At 38.4% G+C, this 20,492-nt stretch overlaps 1 protein-coding gene across 6 annotated transcripts in view; it reads right to left on the bottom strand.

Moving 5' to 3' along the window:
* Positions 1-629: 629 nt before the first annotated feature.
* Positions 630-20,492, bottom strand: part of EXOC6 (exocyst complex component 6) — a gene marked incomplete at its 5' end in the record, with an annotated part of 248,619 nt that continues 228,756 nt past the window's right edge. For 3 of the 6 annotated variants that reach the window (XR_014309260.1, XR_014309261.1, XR_014309262.1), the window contains 3 exons: positions 630-1,905; positions 2,770-2,882; positions 13,774-13,857. Coding sequence is in view for 3 of the 6 variants with exons in the window: in XM_082721939.1 (XP_082578065.1) it covers positions 1,773-1,905; positions 2,770-2,882 (246 nt within the window). The remainder of the gene's footprint in view (positions 1,906-2,769; positions 2,883-13,773; positions 13,858-20,492) is intronic. The other 3 variants (XM_082721939.1, XM_082721938.1, XM_082721937.1) reach the window with 1 other exon arrangement.

The following is a 20,492-nucleotide window of genomic DNA, read 5'->3' as shown; positions in this document are numbered from 1 at the left end:
GGCTGAATTCACCGTTCCTTCCCACTGTGGAGGCCACTGTACCCCACCCCAGTCGGTCTACCTGGGTTGCTTCTCCAGTGTTTTGTGTCTGGCCCCCTGGGCTTTTGCGTCCCTGTCCCTACAGTGCAACCCAGGGGTTGGCAGGCAGTGGCAAGGGTGTTATATGTATTACAGAAGATAGTGAATTTCACGCATCACAGCTACGAACCCACAGTGGTCTACTTCAAGCAGTACAAAGGCGGCGTCTGTCCGGATCGGGGGATGCCTCAACCAAAGCCAGGGCGGCATCCCGAATGCCCTGCAGGGCTATGTTAAGGCGTTAAGGCGCGCGACCCACAGCCACATTCCAGTTTTCAAGAAAGAGTTAGCTGTTCACCGCTCCTCTTTTAACTTCCAGGTTTTGGGGGGTTTTGTTGTTGTTGTTGTTGTGCCTGAAGAATTACCATGTTCTCCATGAAGTATTTTTTAAAATGTGAAGTACTTTAGGATTGAGATGGTCAAGAGAATAAAAGCTTATTATCTTAGTTTTGGTGACATTCCCCATTCTAGTAACTAGGGAGTAACAGTTTTTCCGAAGGAAGCAGTTGTTTCCAATCAGGAAGCTCTGAACAGATGCAACAGCAATGCAATTTCAACAACCTGCTCAACCTTTTTAATATTTCATCACAAAATCAAGAAATGTACATGTAATTCTTTACACTTATATCACAGAGTCAAGTGTAAGTTTCTTACAGGCATAAATCCTGAAAATGCAAAAAGGAATATTCAGCATAAATACAATGAAAAGAAACTTAGGATCAGGTTGATAACACTATTTGGACCACAGTAATTTACACAGAAGAAAATGTACATTCATTTTAGATTTTCCAGAGTTCATTTGGTTTGGCCTGTTTCCATACTGAGGATAGGTACTGAGAGCTGCTATTTGAAGAAAGTAACCTGACCCCTGTGGTAACGTCTGTGTGTAGGAACGTATCTACTTCAGCACAAGCAGCACCTGAAGTGGTTTACTCCAATCCCTTCCTGTCCTCTTTTAACTTGAACCAAACCAAACCAAATAAATCCTAAAATGAGGTCAACTACAAACAATATAGTTAGAAATATTAACCCTGCTAAACAGAAACAACATTGCAGCTTTAGAAAATCCAAACACCTTTTCTTCATATTCAAAACCATTAAATTAAACCACCCAAACAGAACAAATAATTCACATTCTTACTGAGTTAAATCAAGGTTGATTTCAGGGACCTTTAAAGATTTGTATATTTTTCCCTCGGAGTGTGCAGAATTGGAAAATTTAGTCCACTTAAATCATATTGAGATGAAAATAAAAATTAACAAGTTACAAAATGACAGTAAAGTACTCCCATGTCAGACATGATTACATTTCAAAACTGGATACTGATGAAAAAACCCAGAAAAGTCATTCAAGTCTGAATAGAAAAAAAATACTTAATATGTAGAGGCATATAAGATTTTTCTAATGTATTTACAACCAGTTTCATGTACAATTTTTGACCTGATTTATGTATTACGTTTTGCCTTTTTTCCCTAAAAGTGAAAAAATTAACGCCACATTTTCCCTATATAAAATAGTAACCAATTATTTAAAAATCCATACAAATGATATTTTTATTGTTTCTTTTTTAATTTCTCATCAATGTCTTTTTCCTACTGCATTTTTAAATTCTGCAAACAAATTACCATATCATGACTCTTGTTAGAAAACAATGTTGAATCACAGATTTGATCTCACTGAGTGCAGTCCAAGTCTATGTGTGCTGGGACATACCATTCACCAAACTTCTTAGCTGTTTCACGACTGTCTCTATCAACTTCTGTTTGTCTCGATCATTCTTCCTGAACTGAGCAAATATATTGTTCTTTTTGCTAGTATCCTTCATCCTAGGAATATATATGAATGAAGAGGCTTGGTAAAGAGAAATTAAACGCTATGCTATCACAAGTAAAATATCTTGGCATGCTCTGAATTATCACACTAATCCTTATGCTTGAAAAATATACTTCAAAGAAAATAGGTACTAATAAAAGTTCAGAGCAACTACACAAAAATTAGCAGCTTTATTTTACATTCTATATGAAGTGGGGTTTTTGCATTAGTATGTAAATCTAAAGTATGTTAAGTTTTCTAATACTGTTGTTCCACCAATGTATGCTAAAATACATACCCTCTGTGGACTCTGCAAATCACATTCATAGCAAGACAAGGTGAAAGAAAAATTAACATTAGAAAATTTAAAGCAGGGTTTTTTGTTGTTTTTTTGGGGGGGGGTGGGTCTCAGCAGTGTTTCATGGCATGGTAAAATAAGTTTACATTTATTTTAAACAGTTTCTTTTGTCCTTTGAAATCAAATATATCACAGATATTTTGAAGTATAGGAAAATAATATACATTTTTAATTCAAAAATAGAAAATTTAGCAGTGATATGTAAAATGAAATATCATTAAGTGAAAAGAAAATCTGCCATATAATGAAAGGGAAAAGTAACACCTAAACTTCTATTATTTTTAACTGGACGAGATGCACCAAAATTTTGTTTCACATCAACATAAACAGCAATCCCATAAAACAACACCAACATTACAATCAGCAAAGAAAGAGGCTTATGTTTTGGTTATTAAAATGGACTGAGCTTTTAAGCTCCACTTAGACATTTCTCTTTTGTTGAAAATCTCTAGTTGTTCAATCATCGCTAAATCACCAAATGCTATAATGTTATGCAAAAAAGTCTTCAGAATATACTCACTTCTCCAAAAGAGTCAGAGCTGTGTTTGGATTCACCCGAAGGTACTTAGAAGCTGGCTGTCCGTAATCAGCTAGATAAGTAGACCAATCCCAAACCATAAACAGGTCAAGGAGCTGAGAAAGATAGGGAAAATGTTAAACTTTTGACTATTTACCCATAGCTAATACATGCAGTATAGGCCACTCTTGATCCACTTTAATATGACCTGCTTCTTAGATTGAACAGAATAAGGAATTCATTTTTAAAATTTCATCACTAATTATACTTTATAACCAAAACAGCACATGTATCTTTATACTTTCGAAATAGCTAAAATTGTCAGGGGTTGCTTTTCTAATACAATACCTGACTACATTCTCAAACAATTATAAAATAATGAAAACACTATTAATAGAATTATAGTAACACTTGTACCTGATGTATAGAGATCTCATCTTTACACAATATGCAGCCCATACTCCAATTTAATTAATAAGGGCTGGTGCTATTACCTGTTTGAAAAATTTCAAGGAACTTAAATTGAACCTTTTTTCTTAGAGGTTAAGTATGTTTACCTTTCAAAGAAGCCGTTTGTACCTAGACTTTTCCCAAAGTAATTTAAACCAAAAGCTCAGATAATCTCAATTAAGTGCATTAAACAACCTCTGCTGGATCCCCCCTGGTGATAGATCCTCAGCAGTATTATGAAATGAGGGCTTCAGGACTCAGCCTGTTAACTCTAGGCAATCATTCTGTATAAACAAACAACAACAAAAAGAAGCCCTCTTGTATTCCGTAGTGTTTTAAAATTGACTATTTGCTCTATAATCTCTAGTTAGAATTGTTGTCAAATATGGAAGTAATCTTTTAAAAGCAATGCTGTGCCTAAACCAAAGCACCAAACTCCTTATCCAACTTTAAAACCCTAATCTCCTTTAAGCCATTTAAAACCAACTTCCTATCCCCGTTTGAATTGTTTCAGAAAGCTAAATACTTTACTTACTACCTTCCTTCAGTTTTTATATTATTCTTTCTTCTTGTTTTTTTTTTGTTTCCCTTTCTTTTCTTTCTTCTTGTTTTAATTCACATTATAAGTAAGGGGTGTTCTAGTTTTGCTTTCAACTGAAGGAAGCATTTGTATTTACTCCTAGGATATGTGAGCCAACCCAGGGACTCTGGGAGGGATAAAACTTCTGGGGGTAATTAAAACCTAAAAAGAGGTTACAAAAAACTACTTCTTTAGGAAGGTAATGGACTTGTCTGACTCTTTTCCCTTCCAATATACAACTTAGTAGAGATGTTCTCATCAAAGGGTGAAAATTCCATAATGAAAACAGTAACTACTAATATTAAAAGCCACTCTATTTTCTTTTGGACAATATTCTAGGCTGTATCAAAAGTTAAGATATTGGTACAGAAGCTAAACTGAAACAAAGCTAAAAGAATATACTGCCTGAAAAAGAAAAGTTAAAGTTTAAATTTATTTATTTAAACTTCTGTGTAATTCTTGACTGTTACTTAGCAACAAGCAACTTTCACACACACTGACCGTGAAAATGAATTTTGGCATAATATCTCCAGAATGTGATTTTATAATACATGTTTAAGAACCCTATAAAACAGCCATTCCCTTTGACTCAGTAATCCTAGTTCTAGGACTCAAACCTCAGGAAACAATAATATAAAGGTAGAGAATAATGATCTTAACCTCAAAAATGCTGTGTTATCAAAAAACGATTAGTTTGAGGGGGAAAATAAAACCTGAAAGCAGCCCAAATCTCAGTACTGAGAGAATGGTTAAGTGGTGAGGTATATCTATCTGTAAGATGAATATTATGTAGTTATTAGAATCGATATTTACACAAAATTTTAAGTATCTTGGTAAGATGCTTGTGATAAACGTCCCTACTAAAATTACATAAACACCCATCAAAAAAGAATGGAAAAACATTTTCGAGAATGTTAAGAATGTAACGTTGTTATTTGTGTGGTGGGGTTATGGGTAACTGTTACTGAATTCTTCATTTACCTAATATTCCACAATGGCCAAGTATTAACTCTAGAGATAAAGATAAGGTTTATATATTTATATATTAAAATAAATTTCAGTAATAAATGCTCCTCACACAGTTGTTAACAAAAGCCTCATTTTGAAGGATTCTTCTTTTAGGTGTGTTTTACAGTGGGCATGCGCACAGTCAGCAGAAAGTAACCACTTAATACGCTGGCTGTAATCTCCCTTTCTTTCTAAAAGGCATTAGCAACATGACCTTTGGGATTTGGAAGAGGAAGAGGCCTTAAAATAAGTCTCTTTTTCCTCTTGGGCTGATCTACCCTCAGGTGGGAAAGGAGGAGTCCATTTAATGAATTTAAAACCTACACCAACTCCAACAGTGAATACAGAACTGGTTCCTCTGCCAAACAGTACAAAACAGACGCTTAGATAAAGAAATATTATGCTTATAATTTTCACATGTGGTCAGATACTCATATGCAAATCTCTTATCACTAGAAATTACAGGAACCATAAAATTTAACCTACCTGCCTACATGCAGACAAGTCTAATCTACATGCTTTTAAATTTACACTAATTTTATAGAAATATACATTGTGCATTATTAACTTGTAGATATCTAGGGCTGCACATTCATGGTTAAGGAACTCATTGCCAATGTAGAAAAAAAGCCAACAATCTAGGTAAGATTCATTTATTCCTTCAACAAACTTTGACTGCCCACCTATAGCGTGCTGGCTACTGTGCCAGGCCAGAGATATAGTACTGAATGAGACAATAATCCTATGCTTCAAGAATTTACATTTTAAGCGGGGAAAGTGGGGAAGCGACAGTTAACATGGAAACAAGTAATGTTTTGATGTTGACCTGAAGAAAGTATAAAGGAAAAAAAAACTATTTACACAACCCTAGTACTCTAAACTACAGTAATACATGAGGATGCTACGATAAATTTATTTTTTAAATTCAAGTTTTTTCCGATTCAAGTTTTAATTTAAGTTCCAGTTAGTTAACATACAGGGAAGATAACAATCAATTTATTTTATTTATTTTTAAAGATTTTATTTATTTATTTGAGAGAGAGAGACCACAAGCAGGAAGGAGGAGCAGAGGAAAAGACAAGCAAGCTCCCTGCTGAGCAGGGAGCCTGATGGGGCTCAATCCCAGGACCCTGAGATCATGACCTGAGTGGAAGGCAGACACTTAACTGACTGAGCCACCCGGGCAGCCTGCTACAATCAATTTAATATTAAGACAGAAGCTACGGGCGCTCGGTGGCTCAGTGGGCTAAAGCCTCTGCCTTCGGTTCAGGTCATGATCCCAGCGTCCTGGGATCGAGCCCTGCATCGAGCCCTGCATCGGGCTCTCTGCTCAGCAGGGAACCTGCTTCCTGCTCTCTCCCTGCCTACTTGTGATCTCTGTCTGTCAAATAAATAAATAAAATCTTAAAAAAAAAAAAGACAGAAGTTGCTGATTTCTATAGGAGCCACTGACTGCTTGCCCATTATTCTCAGCCCACGAACCCAGTGGCTGTAAACGCGAAAACCATTTCTGTTGTCTGTGCCCCAAAGGATGCATGGATACAGGTGCAGAGGAAATAATGGGCCAGGAAGCATACTGCTCTCCTATTCTGATTTCTCATTTCCATGTGTGTACAATTTTTCAAATGCATAATACTGCATTTGGTAAGTAAATAGAAACAAACTTCATAAAGCTAGGCAGGCAAACGCATAAAGTGTGTCCAACAGAGTGTAATCACTCAGTAGACATTCAAGAAATAACTTACTGATTGATGAAAACCATCCCAAGTTTACCAGGGGCTTTTCCCTAGGCTCTTCAGAGTATTAAAAAATGAGCACTCGGGGCGCCTGGGTGGCTCAGGCCTCAAGCCTCTGCCTTCCGCTCAGGTCATGATCCCAGGGTCTTAGGATCGAACCCCACATTGGGCTCTTTGCTCAGCAGGAAGCCTGCTTCCCCCTCTCTCTCAGCCTGCCTCTCTGCCTACTTGTGATCTCTGTCAAATAAATAAATAAAATCTCAAAAAAAAAAAAAAAAAGATAAAAGAAAAAGAGCACCCTACAGACTTCTTTTGGCTTGAGCTCACAGCTCTCTGAAAAAGGCCAATGTGGCCTGTGGGCAAACTAGGGAAAGTGAATGCAGTCAACTGACTTCCTCTCAGGCTCCTTCTCTGGGGCACTGATAAAGAAAATAGATTCCATCATGATAAAGATTTGCATCTAATGTTAGTAAGAATTAAATGATCTTTAATATTTCTGAATGGTCTATCAGTGTCCCTCATCCGTAATTATTATAAGGTCCTGTTCCACTTTTTAATTTTTATTTATTTTTAAAATTTTATTTATTTATTTGAGAGAGAGACAGTTGAGAGAGTGCATGAACCCGGAGGTGGTCAGAGGGAGAAGCAAATTCCCCGTGGAGCTGGGAGCCCAATGTAGGACTTGATTCCAGGACTCTGGGATCATGACCTGAGCCGAAGGCAGTCCTCCAACCAACTGAGCCACCCAGGTGCCCCTTCGTTCCACTTTTTTATTTTTAGTTTTTATTTTTTTATTTTTTAAAGATTTTATTTATTTATTTGACAGGCAGAGATCACAAGTAGGCAGAGAGGCAGGCAGAGAGAGAGAGAAGAGGAAGCAGGCTCCCTCCTGAGCAGAGAGCCCGATGTGGGACTCCATCCCAGGACCCTGGGATCATGACCTGAGCCCAAGGTAGAGGCTTTAACCCACTGAGCCACCCAGGCGCCCCTCGTTCCACTTTTTTATTTTTTTTTATTTTTTATTTTTTTTTAAAGATTTTATTTATTTATTTGAAAGACGGAGATCACAAGTAGGCAGAGAGGCAGGCAGAGAGAGAGAGAGAGAGAGAGGGAAGCAGGCTTCCTGCGGAGCAGGGAGCCCGATGCGGGGCTCGATCCCAGGACCCTGAGATCATGACCCGAGCCAAAGGCAGCAGCCCAAACCACTGAGCCACCCAGGTGCCCCGTCGTTCCACTTTTTTAAATTAAAGTATTATCGCCATACAATATCCTATGGGTTTTCTTTTTTAAGATTTTATTTATTTATTTGACAGAAATCACAAGTAGATGGAGAGGCAGGCGAGAGAGAGAGAGGGAGGCAGGCTCCCTGCTGAGCAGAGAGCCCGATGCGGGACTCGATCCCAGGACCCCGAGACCACGACCCGAGCCAAAGGCAGCGGCTTAACCCACTGAGCAACCCAGGTGCCCCCCCACTTTTTAAAAAAGATTTTATTTATTTATTTGACAGAGACAGTGAGAGAGGGAACATAAGCAGGGGGAGCCAGAGAGGGAGAAGCAGGCTTCCTGCCTAGCAGAAAGCCTGATGTGGAGCTTGATCCCAGGGCCCTGGGATCATGACCTGAGCTGAATGCAGACTGAGCCACCCAGGCACCCCTCAAACTGAAAAGCTTTTGCAAAGCAAAGGACACCATCAACAAAACAAAAAGGCAACCTACCTAATGGGTGAAGATACTTGCAAATCATAGATTTGATAAAGGATTAATATCCAGAATATATGAAAAACTTACACAATTGAATATCAGACACCCCCTAAACAATCTAGTTAAAAAATGGGCAAAAGACTTGAATAGACATTCTTCCAAAGAAGATACATAGGCAGCCAACAGGCACATGAAAAAATGCTAAACTTCACTAATTGTCAGGAAAACGCAAATCAGAATTACAATAAGATATCACCTCACACCTATGAGAATGGCTGTTCTCAAAAAGACAAAGAAATAAAAAGTCTTGGCAAGGATGTGGAGAAAAGGAAACCTTGTGCGCTGCTTGTAGGAATGCAAATTGGTACAGCCACCATGGACAGCAGTGTGGAGGTTCCTCAAAAAATTCAAAAGCTTTCCTCAAAAAAAAAAAGCTTTTCAGTTTGATGTAATCCCATTTTTTCACATTTTAAACTACAGTTCTTTTGCGGTAGGGGGGATTATCAACAGAAGCTTTATTTCTTATTGCTTGAAGGATAACTGAAGGGTAGATGGAGCGAGGGAGTGAAGGATGGAGGGACGGCGGGAGAAGGAATCCTGCGAGGAGAAGGGGCTGCACTGGAGAAGATGAGAAGCGCTTATGGGGTAAAGGGGCAACTGGAAGATAGGAGATGCTGAATGGAGGAGTAAGGAAACTGACAGGGGGCATAAAATTCAGAAACAGCCACGGGCGCAGAGTGGTGGTAGTGAGTTAAAGTACAGTTCTACTGAAGTAAAAGATGTAACGCAAAACTAGGACATTATTCTTGGGTCCTATATAACCTTATGCCAGGCCACAGTGATGCAATGAGCCCATTATATAGGCTGCTACCCATGCCTGCTTTGACCAAAAAGCATGATTCCTGATCTTTGGAATAGCTGAAAAAGAACATGCCTGTTCTGGAGCCAGAGTGTGATAGAAAGGGAGGAGGAAACTGGAGTAGTGCCAGAAAAAAACTCACCTTCACTTGCACACAGTTATAGCCTTGGGGTCTATTTCTCACATTTAGTCAGGTTTCACAGGATGCACTATATCTTTACTATTAAAACCCAAGTTATGGAAAACCTCACTTCTCTTCCTTGAGCTTTGCTCCCTTTCAGATGGCAGTACACATATAATACATTTGCTATTAATTACACAAAATCTCTCTCAGTCTTGTAAATAAATAGTAAGACAGAGTCTCAACAGGTGAACTTATTAACATATATACCTGATATTCAAAGATGTAGATCTCAAACAAGAACAAAAAAAAAAGTTCCCTAGATTATTCAAAAGCAATTTTACAATTACTTATTAAAGGATAAAGTCAGGCATATTATAATGAAAATTGGTATTAAGGTCTATAAAAGAGTTTGTTCCAATAGTCAAGTAAAATAATTCTACCTTAAATCCTTTTGGGAAGTAAGCAAAGTATGGATCATACAAAAATGAAGAGCAAAATAAGAAGCCTCAGTTCTATCTCATCACGATTTATAAGATTATCTAAAATTAGTATCCTAACTTCTTTTTTCACCAAGGATTCAAAAAAACCTTTTATAATTAATCTGATAACATAAAGTAGACTTATGCCAATATCTGTAAGTGAGTTGTAAGTTTCACTTCCTCAGCATTCCGTGTGTGTGTGTGTGTGTGTGTGTGTGTCCAGCAAACAAAAAGATTTAGCTTAAGGAAAGATATGGTTGCATGGGTGGTCCCATTTATATGCTCAAAATAGTTGAATCGCTTCAGAATCACTGAAGAATTCGTTTGTGTCTACGCATCTGGCTTGCTGACAGTTTCTCATCCTAAGTCTCACTCCTAGTCTCCACCCAAGAAACTTTGGGGTCTCGGACCTGTTGAGATCACTTTGTGCAATTGACACAATGAATCTAGGCTGACTTAAAACCATTCTATGGAACTCTTGAAGTGACTTTTTGCCTTTGTAAAAGTGAACCCAGAGTGCCAGGTCATTTTTTCCTTGAATCTGGTTTAGCTTTCTTTGTTTTGAGTCTTTTGGGTTTTGCTTTTGAAGCACCTCAGGGGCAGTGACCCAAGACAGAAGATAAATAAAGCTAAGCCAACCTCAAGAGAAAAGCAATTGGGGATACCAGGTTTGCTTTTGTAAATGTGAACAGTGACCTGGGGGCTCAGGGTCAACCTTAGTCCCCCAAATTCCCTTTTCCAAACACCAAATCCACCTGGGACTTCAGAGTTCCTTTGCAGATTCCAAAAGTAAAGCAGATCATTTTTCCTCTCCCTCCAAAACACAAAGCCTATGAAAGGGTTCCTAGAGGGCATCAGAGATTTAAACAGCAACGAAAATCCTAAACCATAATACAGTTTTAACGAAGAAATATGAGCAATTAGGCACTAGAGATTCAAGAAAAATGGGTCTTACTAAATTAGTCCGAATGGGAGAAAATACAAGTCCTTTTCCTAGTAGATGTTGAAATCAAATGACGAGCTCGGTATGATTTTTAAAGCTCTTGGCTTTACTACCTTTCCAACTATCTCAAAACACCACATATGAAAAACTCCACATGAAGCACAGAAGAGAAGTTTAAGTAGCAGCCAGAAAGGGCCTAGCCAAAAACTGTAAAGAAACAGTACTGTGCCTCCACTCACCTCACTTTTTGCCCTCAGGTGTTAATTGCCCTCGAGCTGCCTCAAGCTCTCTGATACAACTGACCCCTAACCCACGCCTACCCTCTTCAAATGTCCCATTTGCCACACCTGTTTTCAGCCAGCCTTTCCACTCCCACCTACACAGAACCAGGAACAAACTCTGGGTAGAGCACTCTCTAGAGACTGTTTAAAGGCATCGATCTCTTTAGGTCACTTCACTAGGGTGAACTGCACACAGCAGAAGTAGAATGTTCTCAAGGTATTTTTGATGGTAAGCTATATAGTACTTCTAGATTAGATAAGTTCGGAATTTGGAAAAAGAGGCAAAAATTGGAATTTACAGGGGGTGCCTGTTTGGCTCAGTGGGTTGAAGCCTCTGCCTTCAGCTCAGGTCATGATCCCAGGGTCCTGGGATCGAGCCCCTCATCAGGCTCTCTGCTCAGCAGAGAGCCTGCTTCCCCCCTCTCTCTGCCTGCCTCTGTGCCTACTTGTGATCTCTGTCTGTCAAATAAATAAATAAAATCTTTTTAAAAAATGGAATTTACATAATCAGATTTATACACACTCACATTTGCTTTATCTTTAATTTTTGGTCACTATTGTGGCTAAAATGGCATACAAATACATACATACATATAATTTATGGGGTTAATTTCTTTATTAAAATTAATTTTACCAAGTAATACATGGTTAACAATCATATAGAGCCTATCATAAAAACCAACAGTCCCCTGCCCCACCCTTCCCATTCTTTGAAGCAATCACATTAACTCCTTCTGTTTAGTTCAGTGTCTCTAAATACACTTACTTTTCTAATTTTTGATTTATCAGCTTACAGCTATCACATATGACAGTTTACCTTACTTATACAGTCTTCCTATTTTTGAAAGCTATTACAACTGTTCTCTATTTTTGCTTTTATAACTTTAATATAATTAAACTGCTATGTCTTGTTCTGTTAGTTTTATAAAAATTTTTAGGACAGGTTTTGAGATGCATTTCACATACTATTCATCCATTTCAAGTGTACAAATCAATGGTTTTGAGTATATTCACGGTGTTGTGCAACCATCTTAAACAACTTTAGAACATTTTTATCACCCCATACCACCAGCAGTCACTCTACCAACAGGAGTCATATAACCTGTGGTCTTTTATAACAAGTTTCTGTCAATTAGCATGATGTTTTCAAGGGTCGTCCATGTTGTAGCATGTGTCAGTACTTCACTCCTTTTTATGGCCAAATAATATTCTATTATATGTATATGACACATTTGTTCATCCATTCCACATTTAATGTACATTTGGATTATTTCCATTTTTCAGCTATTATGAATGACAATGCTGTGAACATTCAAGTACAAGTTTTTGTGTGGATATATGTTTTTATTTTTCTTGAGTATATAGTTGGCAGTAGAATTTGTTACATAAACTTTTTTTTTTTTTTGAGATTTTATTTATTTATTTGACAGACAGGGAGCCTGATGCAGGGCTCAATCCCAGGACCCTGAGATCACGAACTGAGCGGAAGGCAGAAGCTTAACCCACTGAGCCACCCAGGTGTCCCACATAAACTTTTAATTAAGAGGCTCTTTCGGGGCGCGTAAGTGGCTCAGTGGATTAAGCCTCTGCCTTTGGCTCAGGTCATGATCTCAGGGTACTGGGATCAGGCCCCACTTTGGGCTCCGGACACAGCGGGGAGCCTGTCCACCAGCCCCCCGCCCCGTTCTGCCACCTGCCTTTCTGTCTACTTGTGATATCTGTCAAATAAATAAAATCTTTAAAAAAAAAAAAGGCTCTTTTGACTCTCCATTTAATAATATAAGAAATTAACATTTTATATGGTTGAGTTTTAAAGTAATTCTTTGGCAACAGGGTTTTAAATTATTTATATTATATATTTAAACCCAAATAACAATAAATATTTAAGTAAAGTTTCCTAAAAGTTCTTTATAAATACTGAAAGATTTTAATGAAATTATTAACAAGGATTTTTCTAGCCTCTATTTCTGAAAAGCAAAATTTCTCTAATTACCCAAAACAGGAAAGAAAATTTCAGGTAGTTTCCTCAGGTACATTTACCTCAAATAGTTGAGTATAATTTTGAGTACCTTTACAAATGTACTTGGCTTGTTTTTCTTCAGTCATGAGAATACCTAATTCAGCTTCCTGATTAAAAAATGTGGCTTACATATTGAAAAACAGCATTTACCTAATTACCCAAACTAGAAATCTGCATTCAGCCTGTTTTGGTTGAGATTGGCAGGTGCCCTGTTTGTCTGTTAGTTTTTAAGCAGGCTCCATGTCCAGTATGGAGCCCAATCTAAGGCTTGAACTGAGATCAAGACCTGAACTGAGATCAAGAGTTGCACGTTCAACAAACTGAGCCATTCCAGGCAACCTATTATTCAGTCTGTTTTGACTCCTCTCTTTTACAGCTCTGGCATCTAACTTAATGCCAAATTTTGCCAATTTAACCTCCTAAATATTTCTTGAATTCACTTGCTTCATACTTTCCACCCCTACTACTACTATAATCCTAGTTCAGATATCACAACCTCTACCCTAGGGCCTTTTGTGTCACCTATCCTCCCTTGCCTCTGCCTTCTAACACCCCAGGATCCATCAGTCTTCACACCGCTGCTAGAGAGATCCAGCTAAAATACAAATGCGATCACACCACTCACTAACTTAAAACAGTCAATGGCGTCCCAACTTCTTCAAGATAAAGATCAACTTCTTTACCATGAAATGCAAAGCAATCTTGCCCCTAATTGAGGTTGTTGGGGAGAAAGAGTTTACTCCGCCCTTCAAGATTTTTCTAACTGGACTAAGAATCAAATTGCAATGAGACAGATTAAGTGAAGAAAATTAAATTTAATAGCTTACCTATGGAGAATCTACACAGACATGGGAATTCCACAGACAATGAGGCAACATGAAGCTTATATGAGCTAGAGACAGCAGTAGGGTCTGAGGATACAAAGGGAAGAAGGACCATTATCAGGAAAGTACAAGGAGATGTTTGGAAAACAAAGGTTGCCCTATTATGCAGAGAAGATTCTTACGTAAAAGAGAGTCTCCATTACTAGTTCTCTTCCTGGTACAAGCAAACAGTTGAGGGGGAGGTAAGGAGTGTTACCTCTATCTGCTGGGTTTTGATTGCTTTTAATAAAAAAAAATGTTCATGCCAATGTGGTCCATCTTGGGGTGGCCAACCCTTGGCCCCAACAAGTTCATCCTTTTGGCAGCTTCTCCTGCCTTGTAATTTAAGCTCCTAAACAAGGAATTCTCTTAAAAACCACGATGATCCCCAGGAGATTGCTCATTTTCTTTTTCTCTGTGTGGAGTCCCCTTCCCCTCCTTCATCATCCATGTAACTCTTATTTATTCCATAAAATTTAAATTTCTTAAAATTTAAATCCTGCCTCTCTCAAGAAGCCCCCCAGGGCTTGGGATGGGTTTTCTATTCTTTTCATGTCCTCAGAGCACCTGCCACATCTCTATCACAGGATTTTTCACAGCATATTGATGTGTCTGTCCTCCCATTAAGGCATTACATAACAATTCCTTTTTTAGTCTGGGTGATTCATGGCTATTTCAGCCCAGTCTCTTTCCAATATCCCAACAGCTGAAGTGCCTTTACTTCCTCCTAATATACATTGTAAGTGCCTCAACACTGGGAGTTTGTGTTGCTTTCATTTGTATCCTCACATTTGGCCCAGTACCTGGTATATACTAGACACCAAGTAAATATATGTTAAGATGAAATGTATATGTTACCTTGTGACACAGAATTTTGTAAGTCTAATCTGAACTCACATCTTATATACTAATAATTAGCTATGTTATTTACTTTAATGTGAACTATTAATAATAAAAACATCTCTGGGGGCACCTGGGTGGCTCAGTGGGTTAAGCCCCTGCCTTCAGCTCAGGTCATGATCTCAGGGTCCCGAGATCAAACCCTGCATTGGGCTCTCTGCTTAGCGGTGAGCCTGCTTCCCCTTCTCTGTCTGCCTGCCTCTCTGCTACTTGAGATCTCTGTCAAATAAATAAATAAAATCTTTAAAAGAATATCTCTGAATTTTTAGTATCACCTTATAATTATTCTGATAGCTAGTCTATTTATTGACTGATTAATCTGTGCTATAGAATACACTAAAAATATTTCACAACCACAGTTCTGCTCCTGAGATTACCTTTTGTAAACCAGTGATGCCACCATCAAACATGTTAAATAAACATTCCCATGTCATACATTCAATTTTCTGCCCAGATTCATTACATCATCTGCCACACTTATGTAACAAGTGGTTTATGTAATTACTTCACCAATAAAGCTCTTACTTCCAATACTCAGAAAATCAAACCGTGAATCTCATGATGAGAGGTGTTCACTAGACTTTTGATTCTCTCTGTAAGTCATTTTGCTTTATCAAAGCAATGGAGAAATAAGATCTGCTTGTATAAATTAACTGTGTAAGACCTAGAACAATGAAGGAAGATAATATGGATTAGCCAGGGGCACCTCGGTGGCTCAGTGGGTTAGGGCCTCTGCCTTCGGCTCAGGTCATGATCCCGGGGTCCTGGGATCGAGCCCCACATCGGGCTCTGCTCAGCGGGGAGCCTGCTTTCTCCTCTCTCTCTGCCTGTCTCTCTGCCTACTTGTGATCTCTGTCTGTCAAATAAATAAATAAAATCTTAAAAAAAAATGGATTAGCCAGCGAAGAATAATTATATGCCAATGTGTCTATACTCCAGGATATAGTAATTGCTTGAATGAAGGGAGCTAGACTAGGCTGGAGCTTCACTGTGTACTCTTTTAAATGCACTTTAATTGATAAGAAGAGAAAGAGGGAGGGAATAACCACTTTTTAAAAGTTTGTGAATCTAAGTGGATGTTTCTCTCCCCTTGTCCTCACAGCTATGATTTAAAATGAGGCAAATGAGGGGCGCCTGGGTGGCTCAGTGGGTTAAAAGCCTCTGCCTTCTGCTCAGGTTATGATCCCAGGATCCTGGGATCGAGCCCCGCATCGGGCTCTCTGCTCAGCAGGGAGCCTGCTTTCCACCCCCCCTTGCTTGCCTCTCTGCCTATTTGTGATCTCTATCTGATAAATAAATAAATAAAATCTTAAAAAAAAAATAAAATAAGGCAAATGAAAGCTTGGAGAATCTAACAGATGGATTAATTTAGTCTTCAACAAAATCAGTCACATATGCCTCATTCTAAAATTTTAGTAAGTCATGTTATGTATAGAATTCATAATTTGCCATTATTTTTTTTTAAGATTTTACTTATTTGACAGAGAGACACAATTCGCCATTAGTTACAATGGCAAGTTATAATTTGTTTTGAGAAAACAAAGCTAAACTAAAATTAAAACCAGATACTTCAGTTCCTAGAGTCATCTTATCATTCTCGTCTTTAAAATGGAACTCTAACCATTTAGATAAATAAAACAAACCAAGAGCATTGAATCCCAACCACTACAGGAGGAAAAGGAGGATAGTTTCTATGGTAATACCAGACTACTGTATTTAGGAATGGAAATATAGAAAATAAGAATCTCTGCAGTCTCCAGTTAAGACAAAATATTACACTATCTCAGTGAGTATTTGTATTTAAGGAGGCTTGTATCCTCATTCATCTCTTTCTTTCAAATCTTAAAAATAAAGATTTTGTAATCTTTATTCAAACAATTTAAAAAGGTATGTATTTAGTTTACTTCTCCAGAATCTAAAGGCACTTCTTGTATGCTAGACAATTTATTAACCTTTAATTATCCAGCTACTTCCAAATTTGATTGTATATGTAATTGCCTTTTGTCAGGTATAATAATCTGCTCAATAAACATGCCAGAACACTTGCTGCTGAGTTTGGTTCAACAAATAAATTCAGTTTTTCAACAGCCTCATGGCATAATTAAATTTGGGGGAAAAAAAAAAAAGAGTTATCAAACTACACTGAAGCAGATTCACTATGGTAAGAGTATATAGCAAGTAGACATGGCTTACTTTGGGGCCTGATGCTTGCCCAATTTCTAGGACCGAGTTAACAGTGACAACACTATAGCATTCCAACTAATGCAGAAGAACTTCTGACTAATCCAGGTGAACTTCAAAATGGGCAACAGACAAACTTTAAAATGAAGGTTAGTTAAAAAGCATCTATGGGTAAAGACCTATTAGGGTCATACCTATATAAAAAGAGAAACTAAATAACAACAGCAGGGGGAAGGACTTATCTTCTTGGGAAGATGAATCAGCCAGTGGAATTAAACAGATTGTGATCTAAGTCTTACAATGCTTGCGTGATACAAATCTGTATAATGGGAGTACAGAAAGAAATCCCTATCTGACCTCTAGATAACCTAAGCAGGAAATTAGGACATTTCTAAGCAAAATAGGTGGTGCCATCCTGTTAAAATAATTGTTTCCATTAACACTTTGCATTAACATTGTACATCAGGCCATCAGGAAAAAAACTCAAGACATAGGAGTTTCTTCCTTGTAATACATAGAACAGAAACTGGCCCAGCACACTCAACACAGTTCAGGGGGTAAAGTTTATTAATAATTAGGGGGACACAGAAGGAAGAGAGGGGTAACAAACAGGTAAGAAAGTTGGAAGTATTAAGTATTTACAGATTGGCCGAGAACAAATTAATATTTTTAAAGTTTTATTAATTTAAGTAATCTCTACACCCAACTTAGGGCTTAAACTCACAACCTTGAGATCAAGAACTGCATGCCATACAGACTGAGCCAGCCAGGTGCTCCATAGAAAGAATTTTATTCTTTTTTTTTTTTCTTTAAGATTTTATTTATTCACTTGACAGAAACATATCGAGAAAGGGAACACAAGCAGGGGGAGCAGAGGAGGGAGAAGCAGGCTTCCTGCTGAGCAGGGAGCCCAATGCAGGGCTTGATCCCAGGACCCTGGGATCATGACATGAGCGGAAGGCAGATGCCTAATGACCAAGCCACCCAGGCGCCTGAGAATTTCTTTTTATTTATTTTTTTCTTTTTTTAAAGATTATTTATTTATTTATTTGATAGACAGAGATCACAAGTGGGCAGAGGGGCAGTCAGAGAGAGAGGAAGGGAAGCAGGCTCCCTGCTAAGCAGGGAGCCGGATGTGGGGCTTGATCCCAGGACTCTGGGATCATGACCTGAGCCAAAGGCAAAGGCTTTAACCCACTGAGCCACCCAGGTGCCCCTGAGAATTTCATTTTTAATAAGACTCTGGGGTAATAAGAGAGTATTCAATGATTTCCTAATGAAATATTCAACAAATACTATAACTTAAAATGAGTCAGTTTTTCTTTTTTTCAGAAAATTTTTTTTTAAAGAGTTATTCATTCACTTGAGAGAGAGCAGACAAGAGAGAGCAGGGGGAGGGGCTAGGGGAGAGGGAGACAGAGTCTCAGGCAGTCTCCACACTGAGCACAGAGCCTGACACTGGGCCGATCTCAGGACTCTGAGATCGTAACCTGAGTCAAAACCAAGAATTGGACACGCAACTGACTATGCCACCCAGGCACCCCTTTATCAGAATAATTTTTAAATATCTGCTATGTAATGACAGTGCTTCAGAATGTTAGAAACTGGAACCACTTGGTTAGGAAAAATCAAGCCCCTTCACGGTCTCACCTAATCAATATTCTATGGATATTATTTGTTTATTTGATTATATATCACTTGGAAAAAGTATTGTTTCTTATGACACCAATAGTGTATTTATCTTCTGCCCTATTAAATTCCCTCTCAACTCACTTTTTTTTTTTTAATCAAGCTACTTTCATTATGAATTGATCATTTAAGGGACTGATAAACTCTGGGTCTCAACTTCCTGTTTGTAAAATGAAGGGATCTTATTTGCATGTGACAAGCACTTAATTTGACAGTAGCAATGAAAGGATGGTGATGACCCAGTCTTTGGATTCAAGGAGTTCTTCGGTAGAATGGAAGAGATATTCACAAAGGCCTAATTATGAACTAAGATGCTCATTACACTGATGGAGTTATGTACAGGTTATTTTTAGAGCATCCAATCTTATTTGGGGAGTGAGAGGCAAACCTGAGAAGGCATATGAGGTAGTACCCAAACTGAGTCTTAAAAAGGAGTTAATCATGGGGTACCTGGGTGGCTCAGTCAGTTGAGCATCTGACTCTTAGTTTCAGCTCAGGTCATGGTCTCAGGGTCATGAGATTGAGCCCCGCTTCAGGCTCCACACTCAGCATGGAGTCTGCTTGAGATTCTTTCTCCCTCAATGCTCTCCTCTCACTCCCCCTGCTAAAATAAATAATTAAAAATCTTAAAAAAAAGGGGGGGGGAGTTAATCAAAGGAAATGCAGTGATATTTCAAGCAAATGTGAAAGAAAAGAAAAGGCACAAAGATGAGAAAGAGTTGTGCTTATGGGGAGTGCCACTTTAATTAGTGTTGCTAAACTTATCAGTAAGGGAGTAGTACAAAATGGGCTGGAGTAGGGGACAGGGACCAGATCATAAAAGGACATGTATGCCTTGTTCAGAAACTGTGGGAAAATTCTAAACAAGAAAGCTCACATGGTCAGCCTGATCACTTAGGCAAATCTAGCAGCTCTATGAAGAGCGGATTTGAGGAGAAAAAAACTAAAGACAGGAAAAATAATTAGGAGACTGTTGTGATAAACTTGAAATATATTGGGATAAACAAATAGGTCATTAGGATAGAGAGAGGAGGATGGATAGGTAGTAGACAGGTAGTTAGGTTGAAAGAAGAAGATGGGTTTGAGAAATATTAAGAAATAAATTCCCTAGGCCATGATGATTAAATGTGGGACATGGCAGAGTGATGCCATCAACCAAAACAGAGAATATGAAAAGACCTGATTAGAGAATAAGGGAAGATGATGTGTTGACAGCTTTGGCCACATAGGATGTGGGAGGATGTGGGACACATATCCCAGTGGAAATGTCTACCCAGCAACTGCATAAATATCTAGGGCATACAGCATTTGTGCCAAAGATCAGATGGAGAATGGATGAGTTCACTATGGTCGAGTGTATACAGAACAGCATTCTAGGACAGAAACCTCAGGGATACCAACATTTAGGGGGCAGGAAAAGGAAGCTACAGAAAAGACATAAAAAGAACATTAAGACAGTAAAGACTTTGAAGAAGAGGTTTTTTGTTTTTTTGGGCTTTTTAAAAAAGATTTTTTTCTTTGACAGAGAGGGAAGACAGCAAGGGTAGCAGCAGAGAGAGAGAGAAGCAGGCTCTCCGCTGAGCAGGGAGCCCAATGTGGGGTTCAATCCCAGGATTCTGGGTTCATGATTTGAGCTGAAGGCAGACACTTAACCGACTGAGCCAGCCAGGTGCCCCAAAGAAGGGAGAATTTTAAGGAGGATGTGACCAACATTATCATATAACAATATTATATTATTATACAGCAGAAAGAACCAATAAAGTAAGGGATAAATAGTTCTTCTGGCCCTCCCCAGTGACCTAAGTGAATGCTGTTTGAGCACTGTGGCAAAGCAGAGAGTAGATTGGGGAATGAAGGAGATATGAGGAAATAAGGAAACAATTATAAAAAATTCTTCTAAGGAATGAGGATAC

This window comes from Mustela nivalis (assembly GCF_964662115.1).
Source record: "Mustela nivalis genome assembly, chromosome: 2".
Taxonomy (NCBI): Eukaryota; Metazoa; Chordata; class Mammalia; order Carnivora; family Mustelidae; genus Mustela; species Mustela nivalis.
This window is presented reverse-complemented; position numbering and strand designations above follow the sequence as displayed.